Raw genomic sequence first — 17,844 nt, forward strand, 5'->3', positions numbered from 1 at the left:
GTAAATCGTCTGATAGTATAATTCGTAAAAGCAGAGACAATATAGCGTCCAGCCTGACTGGTTGGGTGCTTTGTCTAGTGACGAGTTGTAGACTGCAGTATTGTGACCAGAAACAACGAGTTGTAATGCAAAGTTGAATTCGTATATTAGTTGTAATGCGAGGTTGAATTCGCATAATAGTTTTAGTGTTGAATGTTGTATAATAGTCCTTTTGTAAAGAAAGAAAAAATGGTGCCAACATGGCTTATTTCCAAAACAGGGGCTCAAATCATCGCGGATCAAGCGTTTTGACCACTAATTCTGATGCATTTGGCCGGGGTGCCTCATACAGCGAGCGCAATCTTGGGCATCTGCGTGGCCTCGAGATCTTGTAAAAGATCTCGATGCTGGCTATCATAGGACCAGGAGAGTCAAGTCTTCCTCATCGCTCGTCTCATCTTCCTCATCGACCCACTCATCCTCCTTATCAGACGTCTCAGTCCCATCCTCATCCTGAATCGTCAAAGTCGTGTCAAATGCCAGATTACACAGCGCCAAAGCAATGTGTCTTTTCAGCTTTTCGCACAGCACAGAACATTCGGAGCGCCCTGACTCGGAGAGAGCGGCGCGCTCATCAGCAGTCAGTGTCACGCACCCATAGCAAAAGGGGCACATGTGCAAATTTTTCCGGATTTCATCTCTCCTGGCTTTACTCCTTTCGAAAATATCATCCATACACGTGCCACACATGCCGTTGCCACACATGCCGTGTCTATCTCCGAGATGTTTCTGAAAACCAGCCTCGTATTTAAAACTCGCCAAAGAGCCACACGCGCAGCATTCCCAGGGGACGGGCGGACAGAGTTCCCGCGGCCACCTCTTCGAATGGCTCGTCTTCATGTGCTTGTCCCACGACTCGAAATCTTTGAAAAAGGTATTTTGTTTGTCGCATTCGATGAAAAGGCAGGTGAAGGGTCGGACGTCGTCGAAAACATGACGACTATCTCTGTTAGCGCCGTGGCGATGGAAATTTTGACTTGGTAAAACAACTTACATCCAATTTTTTCGCTCCAGCTCCGACTGCGCTAGTGGCTTCGCACAATAATCGCAAGGCCGGTCGGTTGATTCGATCTTGTCGGGGGGAGGAGGAAAGTTTCGTATATCATCGATGTTTACCACATCGAGAAAGTCCATACTGTTGGACCCCGTGGTGCCGCACCAATTCCAAAACCGAACAGGCGCGTTTGGTACGGCCGCCTCCTCTTCGGCAGGTAATTCCTGCTGCGACCGGTGCTCTCTGATGGACTGTAGTCTCTGGTTCCGCTGGTCTATGGCGAGGATGAGGGGAGTTTGCAAACGGAGCGTGGCACCCTTACATCTGTCATCGAATTTTTGTTTCGCCCACAGGAGGTAAGGGACATCCCGAAGTCTCCTATGTTCGTCTTTTGTCATGATTAGGTTGCTCAGGCTCTCTGCGCAAGCTTTCAATATATCTTCCGTAATTATAAATTTCGGCAGCAATTTGTCGAGGAGATTCCAGCCTTGGCAAAGGGAATTTGGCATCTTGTTGTAAAGAAAATACGAAAATTTTCTTAAATTCCACATAAGACCAAGCTTTGTGTCGAAGCCTTGTTGCGGATCCGGAGGCTGAAATATCTTATGATATAACATTTGAAGCTGATCGCCACACACCCGAAGGGGCAGCGGGCTAACATCCCTCGCAGCAATCATGCGCAGCATGTCGTGCTTTGAATGAGCTGCCATTGCTGCTATGGGGGCACCTGTCGAGATGCTGGAAGGGGCAGGTCTGAATTTTAGGAGGCGAGGGGGAGGCGGTGTTTTATAGAGAATCGATGGACATGGACAGCGCATGAACAGCACAAGTCCTGGAGCTTACCGTTGTCACTGCAGGTGCACAAGTTGCATCGATATGTCTATGAATACAAGTCTGCACAAGTTTCAGTGAACCAACAGAGGACGGGTGAATTGTCCCAGGACACCCGAACCCCTAGCTCGTCCATGTTGTTCACCGATAGTCTGAGATCATGTCGTAATAGTACTGTTGTTGCGGCAGGCGCAGACTCAGTTCATCGCCCACCGGCTTTGTTCTGCAGGTCTCTGTCTCCCCTGCTCTCCCAGTGAAAAAACGCAGCTACCATCTGCCACGGCCTCAACAAAGAGAATCTTCAGTGACAAGGGCAGGGCAACTGAGCTTGGAACAGTAGTTGGATATCGATATCATAAGCAACGTCAAGGTATCAAAGGTCCCTGGTTTTCCTCAAGGTTTTGAAGGACCAGAGCTCTATATAAATATAAGAACTTGGTGAGGGCTAGTACCTGAGGCGGCCCTTGCTTCAGGTCCGAGTCCGGGTTCTCCCGATGCTTTTCTTTGTTGTTGTGTCACCGGTGTTGGCCGATGCCTTTGTCCAGGCCTTGGCCGTGTGACACCCTCCTATTCAGGCACCGTTTGTCCCATGCAGCAGAGAGTTTGGCCATTGTTCGCCCAACAACTGTCCACAGCATTTAGGCAACTGGGTGTGGCGTCATGACTCATGACTGCCTACTCTGTAGAGCGCACCATGTAATGCAGAGATTTACAAAGCACTTCATACATACGTATGCAATACGAGACTGGACTCGAGAATACCCAGGACAGGAAGAAATCCTCTCGTACCTGATTCGGGTAGCCCGAAACGGGGTCTCTACCAATACATCCGCTTCAACACTGAAATGGAAGCCACAACGTGGAATGACTCTACTCACCAGTGGGAGACGTCTCTCACAGTCCTCGGCAGGAAAGCTACCGAATATGGGGCGCCCTACACCGTCACAAGCGACTTTGCCATATCGGCAGTCGGCCAGCTGAACGTACCACGATATCCAAACATCACCGGACTAGATTCCTTACAGGACAGAATGATGTACTCGGCGCGGTGGGGTCCAAATTATGACTTGAAGGGCAAAAAGGTAGCCATGATTGGCAACGGCGCGACCGCAGCGCAGATCCTACCAGAAATCGTCGACATTGCCCAGGGCGTCACCGTCTTCCAGCGATCGCCAAACTGGATCATTCCATGAGCCGACAAACCTATTAGCGAAACAATGCGAGCGATATACAGACATGCTCCTGGTGTTCGCAGACGGTACCGTGCCTCGCTGATGGATATCCACGAGACCCTGTATGAGTCCATAGTTGACGTCGCCTCCCTGGTGAATGACTTGGCAAGGCAGCTGTGTCTCGATATGATGAACAAGCAAATTCCAGACAATGCGGTCTTGAAGAGGAAACCGACTCCCGACTACGCACCCGGTTGCAAGTGCGTCATCATCTCGGACGATTGCTTTCCCGCCATACGTCGGGACAACGGCACGCTTCAGACGAACCCCATTGACAACATATCTCCCGCGGGTATCATGAGCATGGCGACGCTCGCGCCTACCTGGGCATGACGGTTGAGCATCTCCCGAATTTCGCCATGATGCGCGGGCCCAACGCGAACTGGGCCACAACTCGATTATCCTCATGATTGAAGCCCAGTCTCGATATATTCACACCCTGATCGCCCCCGTCATCAAAGCACAAGCCAGTGGTGGTCATTTCACAGTTGTTCCTCTTGTCGCACGCATGGGTGCTTATAATCGTGAAATCCGAGATCATTTGGCGAAGAGCGCGATTGCTGATCTGAGCTGCGACGGTTGGTATAAGAATGCCGATGGTCTCGTCGCGAATAACTGGTATGGCACTGTTGTTGAATACCAGCATCGCATGGCGACAGTTGAATGGGGTGATTTCCAGGTTTCTGGGGAAGGGAAGCCGTGAAATCCGAGGGGTGTCAAAATATCGGGATAGTGGCTGAAGAGACTCGTATTTCGACACTGAATGTTGTAGGTATTGCCTTTGCTCCTCTAGCTGTAGTGTCCGATTTTGCACCGATTTTCATGAAATGACTCAAACTCATGTAAAGTGCTTTACAATGCTGTATTTTAAGGCATTTTTTGGGTGTCTTTTTGGTTTTACGTTTATATCTTAGCATGTATGGTTGTATTGAATACTGTAGCATCCGCTACAGTATTATTTGACACTAGATTGTACAAGTCGTTCTGTTCGGTTAGACTCGATGCCGCTATCTCCTTTAAAGGGTAGTTCATGCAGAATCTGGAAACTCAAGGTGAGCACAGTGGTTTTGCCATGCTCGTCATCGTCTTTAAGTCCACCGACGATTGTGACCAAACAGCTTAAAAAGAGGGCACACTTGGAAAGAATAAACTTGCCTCTAATCCCAATGCCAGGGCAAAATTCTTCAAAATACCTGGCAGGCATTTCCTCAACAGCAGATCCAAGAATATCCCACAGCCGGCTAACTGCAGGGCAAGCCACCCCTACCCTTCCGCTAATGACAATTTGGCGTAAACTCTCAGATTACCCCGTCTCGTATATCCCATATTCATATCTCGCACAATTCGGACATCTTCCTCCTCCGTGTCGTAGAGTTCCATGTCAAAACGACGAAGAAGATGAGCAACGGTCAAGAATAACTCCATGTACGCGAGGCTAAATTTCTAGTTAGCTACCAAGTCAGAGCCAAAGTTGTTAATACGTCCAGGACAATTACTTTATGCCGATACAGGCTCTGCTCCCCCTCGTAAATGAAGTCAGGTACTTCTTCAAATTATCTCCATTCTGTGCCGCCTTGACCCATCTTTCGGGGTCGAATCGTTCCGGGTCGGGAAAAATAGAAGCGTCCCGGTGGAGGATATAGCTAGAGCTGCTGATTGGAGTCTTAATCAACACGTATATTAGCAGTTGAAAGACACAAACTCAAGACAAGGGCTTTTATCACGCACCCCAGAGGGAATAACATAATATTTGTATTTTAGAGCCTCTGTTGGCGCAACACGGGGAACCGTCCTGTCAATCCGTACGACAGGCGTAAGGACTCATCAACAACGCCGCTCTAGTCATCCGCGATGAGCAACGTCACCATCTCAGTCATGCGATTACCTACCAGGTAGGGCAACTTTTCAAGCTCAGGCCAGGTCGGCCTCGCATCCAGCGTGGGCATCACCCTCTTCAATTCCGCCCGCAGCGTATCTCGAAGGTCGCCATCCCGGGCGAGATGGTAAGCGGCAACTGTCAAAACACGAGCCGTCGTTTCTGTACCAGCGGCAATAATGGCAAACGTTTCATCCTGCAGTCGGTTATAGCTTCGTTCCCTCAGTGGAATACTAGGATCCGCCAAGGCGGCGACCATGGTTTTCCTTGCCGGCTGGGAGCCCGTCGTTGGAATAGGTGGCGTTTTTTCATGCGTGGCCGTGGTTGGGTCGTCCAAGAGTGAGGCTAGGAACTTGAATACTGCTGCTTTTCCTGGCATGAGGTTTGAGATGACTCGAGGTGGAAGGAGGCGCAGTGCATACACCAGCCAAGGGCAGAACCGGCAAATATGACCAAACTCCATGGCATCCGCCGTAGCACGACGAATATCATTGCGAAAATGTTGATCCTCTAAAAATCCCCCGTGCTTTCCGCAGCAGTAAGACGTGATGATATCCGAGGGTAGTGCTGCGAAAGCATCATCCAGGCATAGCACAGATTGATTCCTCTCAAATTCCCCGAATTGCTGCATAAGTTTTTGCACGCGCTCATTGATTACTTCAGAGAGTTCCAGGACAGCGCGCCTAGAAAAGAAGTCCTTCAAAATACTTCGTCGAAAGCGGTGCAGTTCATGACCTACAGTGGCCACCATGGAGTCGGGCAGGGCGTACGTCGGCACAAACTTGGCGTCTTTGTCGCGCGTTCGGCGACTCGAAGCATAGATTTCATCGTAGAAGGACGGATCGCGAACATGAACTTCTCGGGGGTTGATGCGAACAAGGGGGCCTGCAAGCTGTGTTTAGTGCGTAGCCGCTTTGAAAGCTGTCGGAGGTGTATATCTGACCGTATTGCTGGTGCATCTCTTCGATTTTGAACAGGAATTTACCCGGTCGGACCACATTGTAGAAGAACTCGTACAATTGTGTGCATGCTGTTAATTTTGGGCCAGGAAACCCCGCCAAGCGGTGAAAGGACAAGCGATATGCGGATTTGAGGCCAAGCCATGAGGCCAGAATGATGACAACGACCCAGAGGCGAAGCACGTCATGAATCATGACGGAAATTTGTGAAAGTGCAGGTGCTAGGAGGACTCGAGGCTTGGATGATTGTGCCGTTCATGTTGCACGGTTGGGACTCAACAAAAGCCCAACACGGTTACACGAAACCATCACGGACCAGCTGGAGGCCTCGGGCATCTCGGTTTCTTTCATGGATACGGAGTACGGGGTACGGAGTATAATCTAGCTTTTGCCCTCCTCTCGTAGACGAGGAACCAAGGGCCTTTGGACATCCTTCGAGACTATTCTTGAATTGAGTTGTTACCACTCCAAGCCCTAGAATCTAGCCCTTGTCACAATTTATTCGCCGGCCACATGGGTGCGAACAGAGAAGTATGTGACCCTCCAAGCTTTGCCGTTAGAAACAGTCTGGCAATAGCCAATAAATGAGAGGAAAGTATCAAACTCGTCGGCACACGCGGCCCCCTCAAGTTCCTCCGTGGCATCAATCACACCAGCACTCGAAGGGTTGCAGCCAGTCGCAATGAGGATTTGCCCACCAGTGCCCCCCATGAATTTTGCCTCGCCCCCAATGTGGTGACAAGATGTATACAAGGCACGTTGGCAACTCCTTGGACGGATGGATTCAACCAGCGACTGTCATATGAAAAGGTAGCACAATGTGTGGGCGAACCGGCTGCATCAGCACGGATGCATGGTTGCGGACCACAAAGAGGCCGCAAGGTCAGGTCAGGGCTGCCAGGGTGAAAGCCCAAAGCAGCTATGACCTAGATGCCGCAGTCGCCCAGGTCAGGCTACACACGCCTGGGTTATCATGTATATATACGAGCTACAGGTCGGGACCCTGGATTCACTTCCCCAAAGACCTTTCAAATCAAATCCAAAGACAACTATTAGATTGAATTTGAAACTATTCACAAACCCTCATCAGAAGCCCCTGTCACAACGATCAAGTGCAATCCACAGCTGCCAGTTGTGACACTTGGGAAGCTGTACACGTGTATAAAGGAGAGGAAGACATGGAACATGTTGATGAGACAATGAGCTTGTGCGCGACATGCAAGATGAGTATTTGCTGGGCGGGAGAGACGGACTGCGCTGGCTGTAAATGGGGGATACCACGGCACGTCTCGAGCGAGTTTCTCATGCGTCTACAGGAAGAGCTTGCACGCCGTGACACCACCGTCATTACGCATTTGCTAGACGGTAGTAGAAGCGTGGTACACGTCGGCAAAGCAGAACGCGCGCCCGGATGCAGCCAGAAGTGTCGCAGGGCGGACATGTGCAACACGCTTGGGCTATACGCCTTGAAGCACGGATGGGCATCGTGGGCGCTGGATGCGGCAGCGAGGGAATTGCGCGGCGAGCATGGAACAAGGACGAGCAGGTATAGGCCGCGGGTTGACGGGCACGCGGTCGAGGATGATAACGGGCCGTTAGCAACCTGGTGTTCTTGCGGCAACGACACGTCGGCATTCGTGTCGCAACTCGGGTCATCGGCATCGGGACGGGCAAAGTCCCTCTCTTCCGAAGTGTCGGTCCAAATAGGGACAGCCAGTCACAACGCCACCCCCGAGCAGGAGCATCTGCTAGAATTCGCATATCAACGCGGCGCGTGGATCGGCGTGACACGTCAGATACTCGCGGATGCCATGTGGCTGGCTGGGCCGGGCCGTCGCGAGATTGTGCAGGCCAGCGGCAAAGCCAGTCGAGAAATCAACAGGGGCTCGCGCGGGTCCGTCGAAACAGTGTGGCTGCATTACTTGTTCATGAACAACCATGTCAACCTGCTGGCGGATGGGCTGGAGATGTTGCTGCTTGGGACGTACCTCACCGCGCTGGACCACGGCCGTGTCCAGGCCAGCGACTTCACCGCGTACGCCAGCGAGGCTGCACGGCATGCAAGCTTGGGCCGGTGGGTGATTGCCGCTGACGAGCTGATGCGCCGGTGGCCTGGGATTATGGACTGGCATGCCGGGTGTGTGTCGACGCTGGGCTTGATGCGCGCTCTGCGGCTGCGTGCGTGGTCCTTTGGAGCCCATTGGAACGTCACGATGCACCATGAACTTGGCGGCGGCACGGATGGCGAGGAACCGGTCTCGTTGTGGACATACATCATGGCAGCCCTCAGCCACGATGCGGGCGACCTGTGCAGTGACGCCAGGAGGGGATGCCTGGACAACTGCTACTTTGCAGTCGGTGCTCACGCTGGGTATGAAGGGGTCGCCGCCAGCATGGACATGGTATGTGACGCGCTCGAGGCCGTGGTGCTTCGAGATGCAAGAGCAGCCGTTGACATTGGGGTAGTCGCGGGGAGTGCGTGCGCGACCTTTGAACGCACAGCAGGCAACTTGTGTGCTTGCCCGATGCGGCCTTCATGTGAAGCCACCGTCGTCATGGCCAGCGTGTGTGGGCACAGGCGAATTGCCCCCGACGACGCCGCGGATTTGCGGAGAATGCGTGATGCAGCGAGGTCGCGATTCAGCCATCTGCCTCCGTCATCCAGGGGCATGGCGCGGCTGGACCACGCAGCTCGTGAGCAGGCGTACGCAGAGGCTCTGCGAACCCTGGCAACCGGGAACGGCACACATCAGGCACACAATGACCTGCAGGTTGCATATGCGAGCGCGGCGCGAGCCATGTGTGGAGAGCTGCGCCGAAGAGCCGCCTCTCTCCGTCATCGTGTCGCGTCAAGTGGACATGTGCTGGATTTGAGCAGCGACTGTATGTGTGGTGGAGAGTGCAAAACGTGGTGTTGATGTCCGCCTAGGCTAACTTGACATTATTCGTATTGAAAGCTCCAGCGACTTTTCTGCATTCAGTCGTACATTAGATAGCTTGTCTCACCTTATACGAGGGAATGACGCTGAACGATTCCCTTTCGATATACCCTTTAGTCTCTATCAGGAATTAGCAGATATCATTGTCACCGATTTTCAATGCTCAAAAGGTATGGAGGCACCGATGACACCGCTGTAATCTGCGCGCGCCCACTTCACCATCCAGTCCGATTGTAGAACTTGCTGTACGGTCGGCCGCTCTTCAGGCCTATATCTGAGCATTTGGACCATCATGTCCAAGATGGCCGCTGTTTCCTCTTCGCAATATTCGCCCATATTATCATCCCGTCGGTACTGTTGCACGCGCTCCTCAAAGGCTTCTTGCATTTTCGGCCATACATATCGGCCTGGTGTTGGTTTTCCTTTAGCATCAAAGAAGTCCCCTCGATCTTCCCACTTTTCGAACCAGTCGGAAGGCAATGGCCCCAAGGTGTCGACGATCTGACACATGACCTTCGCATCTGAATAAAAGGCGCTACTAAAAAGGGCTTGCATACCTAGAATATCCCAGATGGCAGTTGCGAGACTCCAAACGTCTGCGGAGAAGGAAAGAGGGATATTCGGTTCAAAACGAGCTTCCGGGGGTCGAAAATCCACTGGTGTATGGCAGTCTTTACCTAGACGAGGCTCTTCTGCCGGAGCAAACGATTCTCCAAAGTCGCTCAGAAGAATATGTGCGTCTTGTAGCGTAAACTCAGGGGCTTTCTTTTCAATGCAAAGTGGCACTACCGCTCTTGGAGGCACATTAGGGGTGAGAGGATGTCCATCTACTCGTCTGACGGGGTATGATTCAGGTTCGCCGTATTCCTCACGAAATTGTGCAACGGACAGCTGATTGAAGTCCTTTTGCGCACTAACCAACACATTACGAAGATGGATATCTAATGTGTAGTATCAGTACGAGTAACGTCGATTTTCCATCATGTCACGCACCTCCGTGGATATAGCCTCTTGAATGCACGTAGGCAACAGCAAGAGTGAGCTCGTAAGCTAGGGCACGAGCAACGTCAAGGCGAAACAAACGGCTGAATGAGCTCTCCCGAAGGTTGCAGAGCGCAGGAGCTGTGGTATAACAAGGGTGGGAGCCGTTGGGGCCTTGGATCCGGAACTCATCCAACACCCGTGGAATGGCCGCGGAGCCTGGAACCGTTGTCTGCTTGCCAAGGACATGAAGAACCGCAACTTCATGGGGCAAGGAGTCTGCAATGCCCACCTTCAAGGCAACGTACTGCTTCTTTCGAAAGTCGTGTGCCAGCCAAACGGTTGACCACCCTCCATAGCCCAGTTTGTCTATCACTTCATATCGATCGCGATAGATGTCTCCAATTTGTGTAGGGTGGTAACCGCCAGTTGTGTAGTTTTCTAAGCGCTCCGCACCGTCAATCCACTCGTATTCGTGTGGCGCTATTATTGTGGAATAGGAGCGTGTGAAAGTTGACCGACTGATCGCGTATGGTCGGCGCGTAAATGCACGTAGGAGTGATGGTGACTGGTGAAGCCTTGGCTGGGCAAAACTGGACAAATTTCGGGCAGCGCTACTCAGCGCACTGAAGCGGGTTTTCGAATGCATTTATTGACAACGAAGACGTTTATTCTTTCTTCCCATCACGATGTAGTTGGCTCAGGGAAGACGGCAAGCAATTGTTACCAGCAAACAAGGTCCTTGACCCACTCTTTCCCATTCTTACGATCACGTGATCGGTCTCAAAAAGGCAACAAGGGTACACACCACCGCTGACCGTTCACCACCAAATGCCTGCCAAAGCGTGCCGTCATGGACATTCAGATTCTCTCTGATTTGCCCCTTGAATCTCCAAAGGCCTGCGACCTGTATACCATTCGTCCAAAGGCACCATATCTGCCCTCCTCGGCGATATTGGCAATGTCGTTGCCCACAAAGACGATATTCTCGCTTTCCTAACGAGACATCTTTGTCAATTTCAGGCTATTTTCTTCGTTCCAGGGAATCACGAAGCATATCACTCGAACTGGGAAAAAACTATCGCTGTTCTTAGTGTATTTGAGGAACAAGTCGAACGCGACAGTTCGATCGGCCACTTTGCGGTGCTTGATCGCGGGACGTATCGCCCACCAGGGTCAGATACTGTCATCCTAGGCTGCAGTCTTTTCTCTCATATCCCCGAAGAAAGCCAAATGACCGTAGAGATGGGCCTGAATGATTTCTTTCTTATTCACGATTGGACGGTGGCGGATCACAATAACGCCCATCGGCGCGATCTTAGCTGGTTAAATGACGAGGTAGCCAAGCTCGAGGACCACTGTGATGCCACCAGCATCATTATTCTTACTTACTGGAGTCCATCTCGGCTTCCTGGCGTTTCAGATCCCAAGCATGTGATGAGCCCTATTATCAGCGGATTTTCTACGGACCTAGTAAACGAACAATGCTTTAATAGTATTAAAGTCAAGGTGTGGGCTTTCGGGCACACGCATTATAACTGCGATGTTGAGATAGAACGAGAAAGTGGCGCAGGGATGCTAAGGCTGCTGGCTAATCAGCGAGGGTATTACTTCGCGCAGGCTGATGGATTTGACGTTGAAAAGACCATCCTACTATAAATACATGCAAAGTAGCTCACATTAGTCCTCCGATTCTGACTAAATCTAGCTAGAATAAAAAGAATTGTCCGATGGCAGCATCTAGTAATGTCATGTTAATAATCCAGGCTCCCCAAGTAGCTTCTTCAGCTCGTTCACCCACTGTCGGACAGGAATCTTCCCTTCTCTAAGCGCCAGATAAGATGAAGATAGTGGCTCTGAGAGCTTCTTGAGATCCAAGTACCCATCATCATCAATATAAAGCCCCACATAAGCAATCATGCTAATAGAGAAGCCGCCAGCGGGTGTGTTCACATAGCGCGCACAAAAACGCATAAAGGCTTCAAGCAGAACATGTGAGGGAACAGTAACAACAGGGTGAATCGTCGACTTGAAGAACCCAGAGCCTCTCCCTGGCCTGTAAGGAGGCAGAATAGACTTATCCGAGGCAAGGGCATAGTAAGGTGGAAGTTGGCCTCTATCCGGCGTTGTCAGGGCTGCCTGTAGGGGCGGTAAGAACCATAGAGTTGCGGACTGGGAGTAAAGGCCGACCGGTTCTTCGGCTCCCTCGATATGTAGGTGGCTCTCAGGAGCAGGAGTCGGCCGGCTCGGCGAGATGATGTCGCAGTCCTTGCCATCGGGACAAGGTATCAGCTTCTCGTGAGGTGTGAGAGCTTGTGTGGCAACTAAGAGTAACTCATCTGGGACCACAAAATCTACTGCCTGGAGATAACAGTAAGTATTCTGTGAACTTGGGAGAGAAGAGGATGGGGGGGACCGCTTACGCCAACAATGGTTGGAACTCCGTGAATGCGGAGGAGAACGTGGCCCCAAAGAACACACGGGACCTGCGCTGTATTGAGTAGTTGCGCGAGTGATGCAACAAAGTCCTCGGTAATGCAAGACTGTCCCATATTTTTATTGAAAAGAAAAGTGAGGAGCGGCAGTTGCATATATTGGATGAAGGGTGACTTGGCGCCTGGCCGTCTGAAGTTCAGCTCCCGGCCAGACGTGACAGGCCCATGGAGCGAATGGAGCGAATCCGAAAACGAAAACGGAATCACCGACTAATGGGGCGAATCCGAAAACGGAATCGCCGACTGCGCCGCATGAATTACAGGATGGAAATGGTTCGATCCTAGTATCAACAATTAGGCAAGGCAGCGTCCCCAGAGGTTAAACCGGCTAGATACAAGCATCTTGACAAACGAAATTACCAAAAATTTGGCATAGCGACATCAAACTTGATAACGACAGTGATGCTTGCTTACCACGGTTGACCTCGATCAACTCAACCCATTTGATTATAGGTCCGTTTATATGAATATTCTGTTCTGCACTGAAACAGCTGCAACCTCATAATTTCCTACTATCCAAGTATTAAGTTCGAGTCATATTCTGCCACAGACTATATGACGGGCAGGAAACGCCCCAAGCACCAAAATTTCTACGCGGATTAAGCGACCATCTCGCTCGACGCAAAGCCACAGCCTATTGATCCCTCCTCCAATAAAGGTTCCAGAATCGTACAGAGAATAACCGATACAAAACTCTTCCTGCTCCCGAGAGGCGAGATGAGAACACTAGTCTCCCAACTAATTCGGCACCCGCCTATACCAGTCCTTAATTCCCTGTCGCACACGTCAGTTTGCATGCCCCTTTTATAGTATGAGCCCGCGGGGGAACATACAAATCATGACCCCAGGCCCGAGTATTGACTCTCTTCTGCTTACCACTTACAGCCATGCCGTTTAATACCCCCATGACCTCTTTTAATAACTGCACCACCTTGAGGTTCTGCTCGATCCGGCTCGCAGTGACGGACTAGCTTAACAACATGAGCATCTAGGGGACGGTGGGAAGGGCAAAACATGTACCTGGTTCACGGCTGGCGTCACCGTCCACATCTTCTTCAAGTGCTCTAGGTATGGCACGCTCCAGTTCGACACACCGATCACCTTGGCCTTTCCGGAGTAGTAGACCGCCTCCATCTGCCTCCAGGTATCTTACTAATCCTAGGAGCGATTAAAAGAACGCATGCCGTCTGGGTTCACGGGAAGGAGGTTAGATGTTTTATTAGGTATAAGGCGTCTGGCTACGGTCAGCAACAATGACGTGGATGACGGCATGAATTCACTTATACTGGCCAGTGCACAAGGTATAGGTCAAGAAAGTCTGTTTGAAGATTTCTTTTCGAGGGACGCCAGATCTATTAATGGCACCTCCTACTTCTTTCACTGGGTGTTACACGGAAATGACTGGTTACACAAGGGCCACGGTCACGGGATTAGGGCATAAGGTCCTCACCGACTTCTTGTATAAATAGACATCTTCGGTCCCTTAAGGCCTTAACGAAAACTAAGAACCTTTGATACCAAAGACTGTTATTATATGAATTGAGTTATGTTGCTCCAAGCCTCTAGCCCTTGTCACACTGGGCGGAAGTTGATAGATGATGCTCTTTGGGCTTGTTGGGGAGATGCAGCACACCATTGGGGTAAATAAGCGCATAGTTAATGTGCCTGTAGCCAGACTTGAGAGCGTGCTCAACGGCCTTTCCAACCTCGCCCGGGTTTGCTGGCCATGTTCCGACGCTCACTCAGTTTTCGTTCTCACTTTGTAGCCTCGGGCGTCTCACAAAGTCCGACGGCAGGAATGGAGGCACCAGTGTTGAGTTTAAAGGCCGATGGGGGTACCATACTTGTGTGGTGCCTCCACTTGGAATATGCGGAATACAAGGGCCATGTTCACAACTTTGGTAATAATATTGATCCTACTAGTTGGCACCCAGCCGACGTTGATTCCGAAATCGCATGTGGCCCGAAATTGCATGTGGCATCGGAATGTGGGCGACCGGAACTGTTGGTGGAGAAGAGGAGACAAGGGCCTTTGGCGAGACATGGACATTGATTACGACGCGAACATTGGGGTGCTGGAGCTGCTGTGGAATCGAATACTCCACAAGTTGCGTCTGGCTATTTCCCTAGGTTTATGCATCAAGCTGGTTCATGCTTGACAAAGCTAGGGGCTAGTTCGACTTGACGGCTGCATGCTGATAATATGTGACAAGGGCTCAATAGACGGCTTGGAGCAATTTAGCTCAATTCAACTAATAGCAGTCTTTGGTATCAAAGGGCCTTGATTTTCCTCAAGGCCTTGAAGGTCAAAGACGTCTTTAGATACAAGAACTCGGTGAGGGACTTTGCCCTAGGTCTCGTGACCGTAGCCCTTGTGTAACCAGCCATTTCCGTGTAACATAATGGGAGGAATCAAAAGTACCAGCTCACAAGACGGTCTACGACACTACGGCGCCTGTCACGCACATGCGCTGTCCCTTCTTTACCATGCTCTTGTTACAAACGGGGACGAGGACCTACAATCTGCTCACACCGAGGGGCCATGTCAAGTTTTGAGCTGATTATTAACAAACTTCAGCCTGTCACTCGGACGGATCATCATCATGGCATAACCCCTCTATTTGAAGCTACTTATCCCTTTTCAGACTCGGTAATGGATATTTGAAACGTTGAGCTATACCCCACGATATACTTTCCAGCTGTTTAATAAAGACTGAGAGAACCTTTGAGCCGGTCAATTCGGACATGCTTCCGAGGCCCTGAAATGCCATCTGGCCCAGAATGCAAGGGCAACATTAAATGACAACATCGTCTCTGTCGGCGAAATGGAGCTTTGTCGGCCTAGCCAGCTGGATTCGCCGATAGAGCTCATACAACCTCGACAGCAAGATGCCCAACTGCCCTGCCTGTACAAGTATACCCCTCGCATAACTAGGTCCTCTCTAATCCATTCCCGGGCGTCCGCCTTGCTCTCATCTGTCCCAGATTTCCCTGCCGCTACCTTGATGTTTTGAAGGGAATTAAGCCATGTAAACTGAATGTGACCAATGTGTGAAAGAGCAATTCCACCGAGTATGGGCGTGTTGGGCCTATTAGGCAAGGGAGGCCTGGTGCAGAAAGTTGGTCGAGGAGCTGTTGCGGGTTGCTGTGTATATTGTATCAGGAACATGGTACATGTCAAGTCAATCGATATTATACGTTGCTACGCTTACAAGGGGTGTCCTGGACACTGGCAACGCCGAATCGGGTACGGCTGCATCTGTGCACAGTCGACGCATACTCAGTCTCAAAGCATCAATAGGTGCCTCGTAGCTGGCCCCGCCCACTGATGTTAAGGTTTAATATATTCTTGAGTGCAATGATAGCTGAGCGCATCCATCGTTGCGTTTGGTCCTTGTCTCTGTACAAAGAGGAATACCGGATGAAATGTCTACAAACTCCCCCGCTCGCCTCTAAAGATGACAACGTCTTTCATCTATAGCTTGCGGGATGAGACATGCGGCTAGAAAAAGTGAAGCATAGGGACTGTGATCCTTTTAGCGAGGCGTTTGGAAAAATGGGCAGTGTGCGCATTTCCGGCAGTTCAATGCCACACCCTGGCATTGCACCCTGGCGCTTGGTAAGCCAGTAGTCATGACAATTGCCTGGTGTCTCCAAGACGCTTCTGGCCAGTAGTCAATCACATGCGTCGCGTAGACGGTATGGGGTCCAATACTTTTTAAATGAAGCCCACGGGCTCACGACTCATGGCAACCCTGCACGAACCGGCATTGTCGGAGAGTGCAGATACATAATATAACACGTAGATGCCAAGACTACGCAAGCAAGTCACCATGGCTGCATGTTTATGAAATAAAAAGTGGAAACAGAAACACCAGCACAAGAGATGAAGCCTTTTTTTTTTTACGCATTCGAGCATCTGAATCGGGACTTTGCAGGAGAGGGAGGAGGAATGTCGCATGCGTGATTCCTCCCTGCCGCTTGCGCAGAGTGAATTATCCGCGCTGAACCCAGAGGCAGGGGATATAGCATTGCTCATCCGATAATATCACGTCCTCTAAGCCCTCATCCGCTATGACCCGTTTTTCCGAGATGCTCTTTTCAAGTCGTAGTATATACATACTATAGATCCACCAAGTCATGCCATCAGCCAAGGCTAGGCCAAACTCGCACGGTCAACCACTTGGCGATATCTCGTCAGCCCAGAAGAGCATCACGGGTCGGGCAGACTTGTTAACCATGATGTGGAATACAGTCGAGTGCCAAGTCGCCCCCCGGCACGCCGAATAGCTACGCCGTAGCGAAGTAGCCAAAGGTGCTACTATAAAGATGCCCGCACATTCCTCCATGTCCCATCTTGACCGACCAGCAAGACACTCTTCACCTCCAAGCTCCTTGTCACACACCAACACCCCCAGACCTCTTCTCTCCCCCCCCATCATGTACCTCTCAACCGCAACCGTGTTCGTGCTGGGCGCCCTGCAGCCAGTCCTCGGCTCGCCCGCCCCCCAACGCGTTCCTACCGACGGAAGTCAGAATGTCATCATATCCGACTGGCTCACAGCCACCAAGACCGTCATCAACTACTATGCCCCGGACCCCAAGTGCGGCGGCCACCGCCCATGGGTCGGCATGTGGCCGGCCGACGCCTGCAATCCCTATGCCGCCGACTTCAAGGCCTGGGCCTACGTGAAGCAGACTCAAGGCTATGACGACATCGCCACGGTCGAGTTTGACAATGCGCAACTCGGACCCGGCGAGTTCAAGGCCGCCTTTGTCTGCGAGGACGGCAAGAGACAGCCCTGGATGCTCTCCAAGACGTACAAGATTGACGAGGCGCCCCCTTCTGAGCCGGGCCAATGTGTCCATCGACAGAGGGACTGGAAGCCGACTTGGACGTATACCGCCTGCGACAAGGTCAAGACTGATCTCTGCTTTGACTGCCCATTTAGCCAGTCCTGCATTGCCTGCAGTGACTGCGAGGAGCAGTGCGGCCTAAAGTCCGGCTAGGCACAAACCAGAGCCTTGATCTTTATGCGGCGAGTCAATGGGCGCTGTGTAAAGGGCGATGGAAGATGGACAGAAAAACTTGCAGTCCGTGTACGGGATGGCTGCTTTTCGTGTTAATATCACTAGTATTTATGAACCAGACCTTTTATATAGCCTCTGCTCAAGCTGAACTGTGCATAATACTACAAAGAGGTTCTTGAACTTGTTGGACAGAGTTGCCAGCTGTGAAGTGTACTTGACGCTATTGTTTTAGTGACTGACCACTGGGATGACGGGCCCGAGAGAGGAACGTTGAAGGCATATCGCGAGGCAACAAGGTTGCTGCAGGGCGAGGATGGGCAAGTGTGAGCTGAGGCGGCTAGCGCCGGCAGATTACATAAAATATAATAATTTATAAATAATTATAATTTATCTGCCCATCTTGCACCTCGGGAACCTGGTGCCTATTTCCATAGTTGAGGTAGGAATGAAACTAGAAGGAAAGGGAG

General features: G+C 51.1%; 8 protein-coding genes across 8 annotated transcripts; 4 read left to right on the top strand and 4 right to left on the bottom strand.

The window, feature by feature from the left end:
- Nucleotides 1-393: 393 nt before the first annotated feature.
- MAA_09511 (uncharacterized protein) lies at nucleotides 394-1,743 on the bottom strand (the record flags this gene model as incomplete). The annotated part of the gene is made up of 2 exons (XM_007827509.2): nucleotides 394-979; nucleotides 1,034-1,743. The coding sequence occupies 2 exons, from the start codon at nucleotides 1,741-1,743 to the stop codon at nucleotides 394-396; spliced, it is 1,296 nt and encodes a 431-aa protein (XP_007825700.2).
- A 966-nt stretch (nucleotides 1,744-2,709) lies between these two features.
- Nucleotides 2,710-3,057, top strand: MAA_09512 (cyclohexanone monooxygenase; the record flags this gene model as incomplete). Its single annotated transcript, XM_007827510.1, has 1 exon — nucleotides 2,710-3,057. One exon carries the CDS (start codon nucleotides 2,710-2,712, stop codon nucleotides 3,055-3,057), a length of 348 nt encoding a protein of 115 aa, XP_007825701.1.
- Nucleotides 3,058-3,081: 24 nt separating this feature from the next.
- MAA_09513 (monooxygenase) lies at nucleotides 3,082-3,799 on the top strand (the record flags this gene model as incomplete). The annotated part of the gene is made up of 2 exons (XM_007827511.1): nucleotides 3,082-3,388; nucleotides 3,438-3,799. The coding sequence occupies 2 exons, from the start codon at nucleotides 3,082-3,084 to the stop codon at nucleotides 3,797-3,799; spliced, it is 669 nt and encodes a 222-aa protein (XP_007825702.1).
- A 560-nt stretch (nucleotides 3,800-4,359) lies between these two features.
- MAA_09514 (Cytochrome P450 CYP58S1) lies at nucleotides 4,360-6,126 on the bottom strand (the record flags this gene model as incomplete). Its single annotated transcript, XM_007827512.2, has 5 exons — nucleotides 4,360-4,531; nucleotides 4,593-4,759; nucleotides 4,986-5,597; nucleotides 5,712-5,857; nucleotides 5,916-6,126. 5 exons carry the CDS (start codon nucleotides 6,124-6,126, stop codon nucleotides 4,360-4,362), a joined length of 1,308 nt encoding a protein of 435 aa, XP_007825703.2.
- A 983-nt stretch (nucleotides 6,127-7,109) lies between these two features.
- MAA_11057 (uncharacterized protein) lies at nucleotides 7,110-8,849 on the top strand (the record flags this gene model as incomplete). Its single annotated transcript, XM_011413023.1, has 1 exon — nucleotides 7,110-8,849. One exon carries the CDS (start codon nucleotides 7,110-7,112, stop codon nucleotides 8,847-8,849), a length of 1,740 nt encoding a protein of 579 aa, XP_011411325.1.
- Nucleotides 8,850-9,026: 177 nt separating this feature from the next.
- On the bottom strand, nucleotides 9,027-10,500 carry MAA_09515 (protein kinase domain-containing protein; the record flags this gene model as incomplete). Its single annotated transcript, XM_007827513.2, has 2 exons — nucleotides 9,027-9,811; nucleotides 9,864-10,500. 2 exons carry the CDS (start codon nucleotides 10,498-10,500, stop codon nucleotides 9,027-9,029), a joined length of 1,422 nt encoding a protein of 473 aa, XP_007825704.2.
- Nucleotides 10,501-11,600: 1,100 nt separating this feature from the next.
- Nucleotides 11,601-12,403, bottom strand: MAA_09516 (thioredoxin reductase; the record flags this gene model as incomplete). The annotated part of the gene is made up of 2 exons (XM_007827514.1): nucleotides 11,601-12,212; nucleotides 12,275-12,403. The coding sequence occupies 2 exons, from the start codon at nucleotides 12,401-12,403 to the stop codon at nucleotides 11,601-11,603; spliced, it is 741 nt and encodes a 246-aa protein (XP_007825705.1).
- A 4,383-nt stretch (nucleotides 12,404-16,786) lies between these two features.
- Nucleotides 16,787-17,356, top strand: MAA_09517 (uncharacterized protein; the record flags this gene model as incomplete). The annotated part of the gene is made up of 1 exon (XM_007827515.1): nucleotides 16,787-17,356. The coding sequence occupies one exon, from the start codon at nucleotides 16,787-16,789 to the stop codon at nucleotides 17,354-17,356; it is 570 nt and encodes a 189-aa protein (XP_007825706.1).
- Nucleotides 17,357-17,844: the final 488 nt, after the last annotated feature.

The sequence above is a fragment of the Metarhizium robertsii genome, assembly GCF_000187425.2.
Source record: "Metarhizium robertsii ARSEF 23 chromosome Unknown MAA_Scf_4, whole genome shotgun sequence".
Classification (NCBI taxonomy): Eukaryota; Fungi; Ascomycota; class Sordariomycetes; order Hypocreales; family Clavicipitaceae; genus Metarhizium; species Metarhizium robertsii.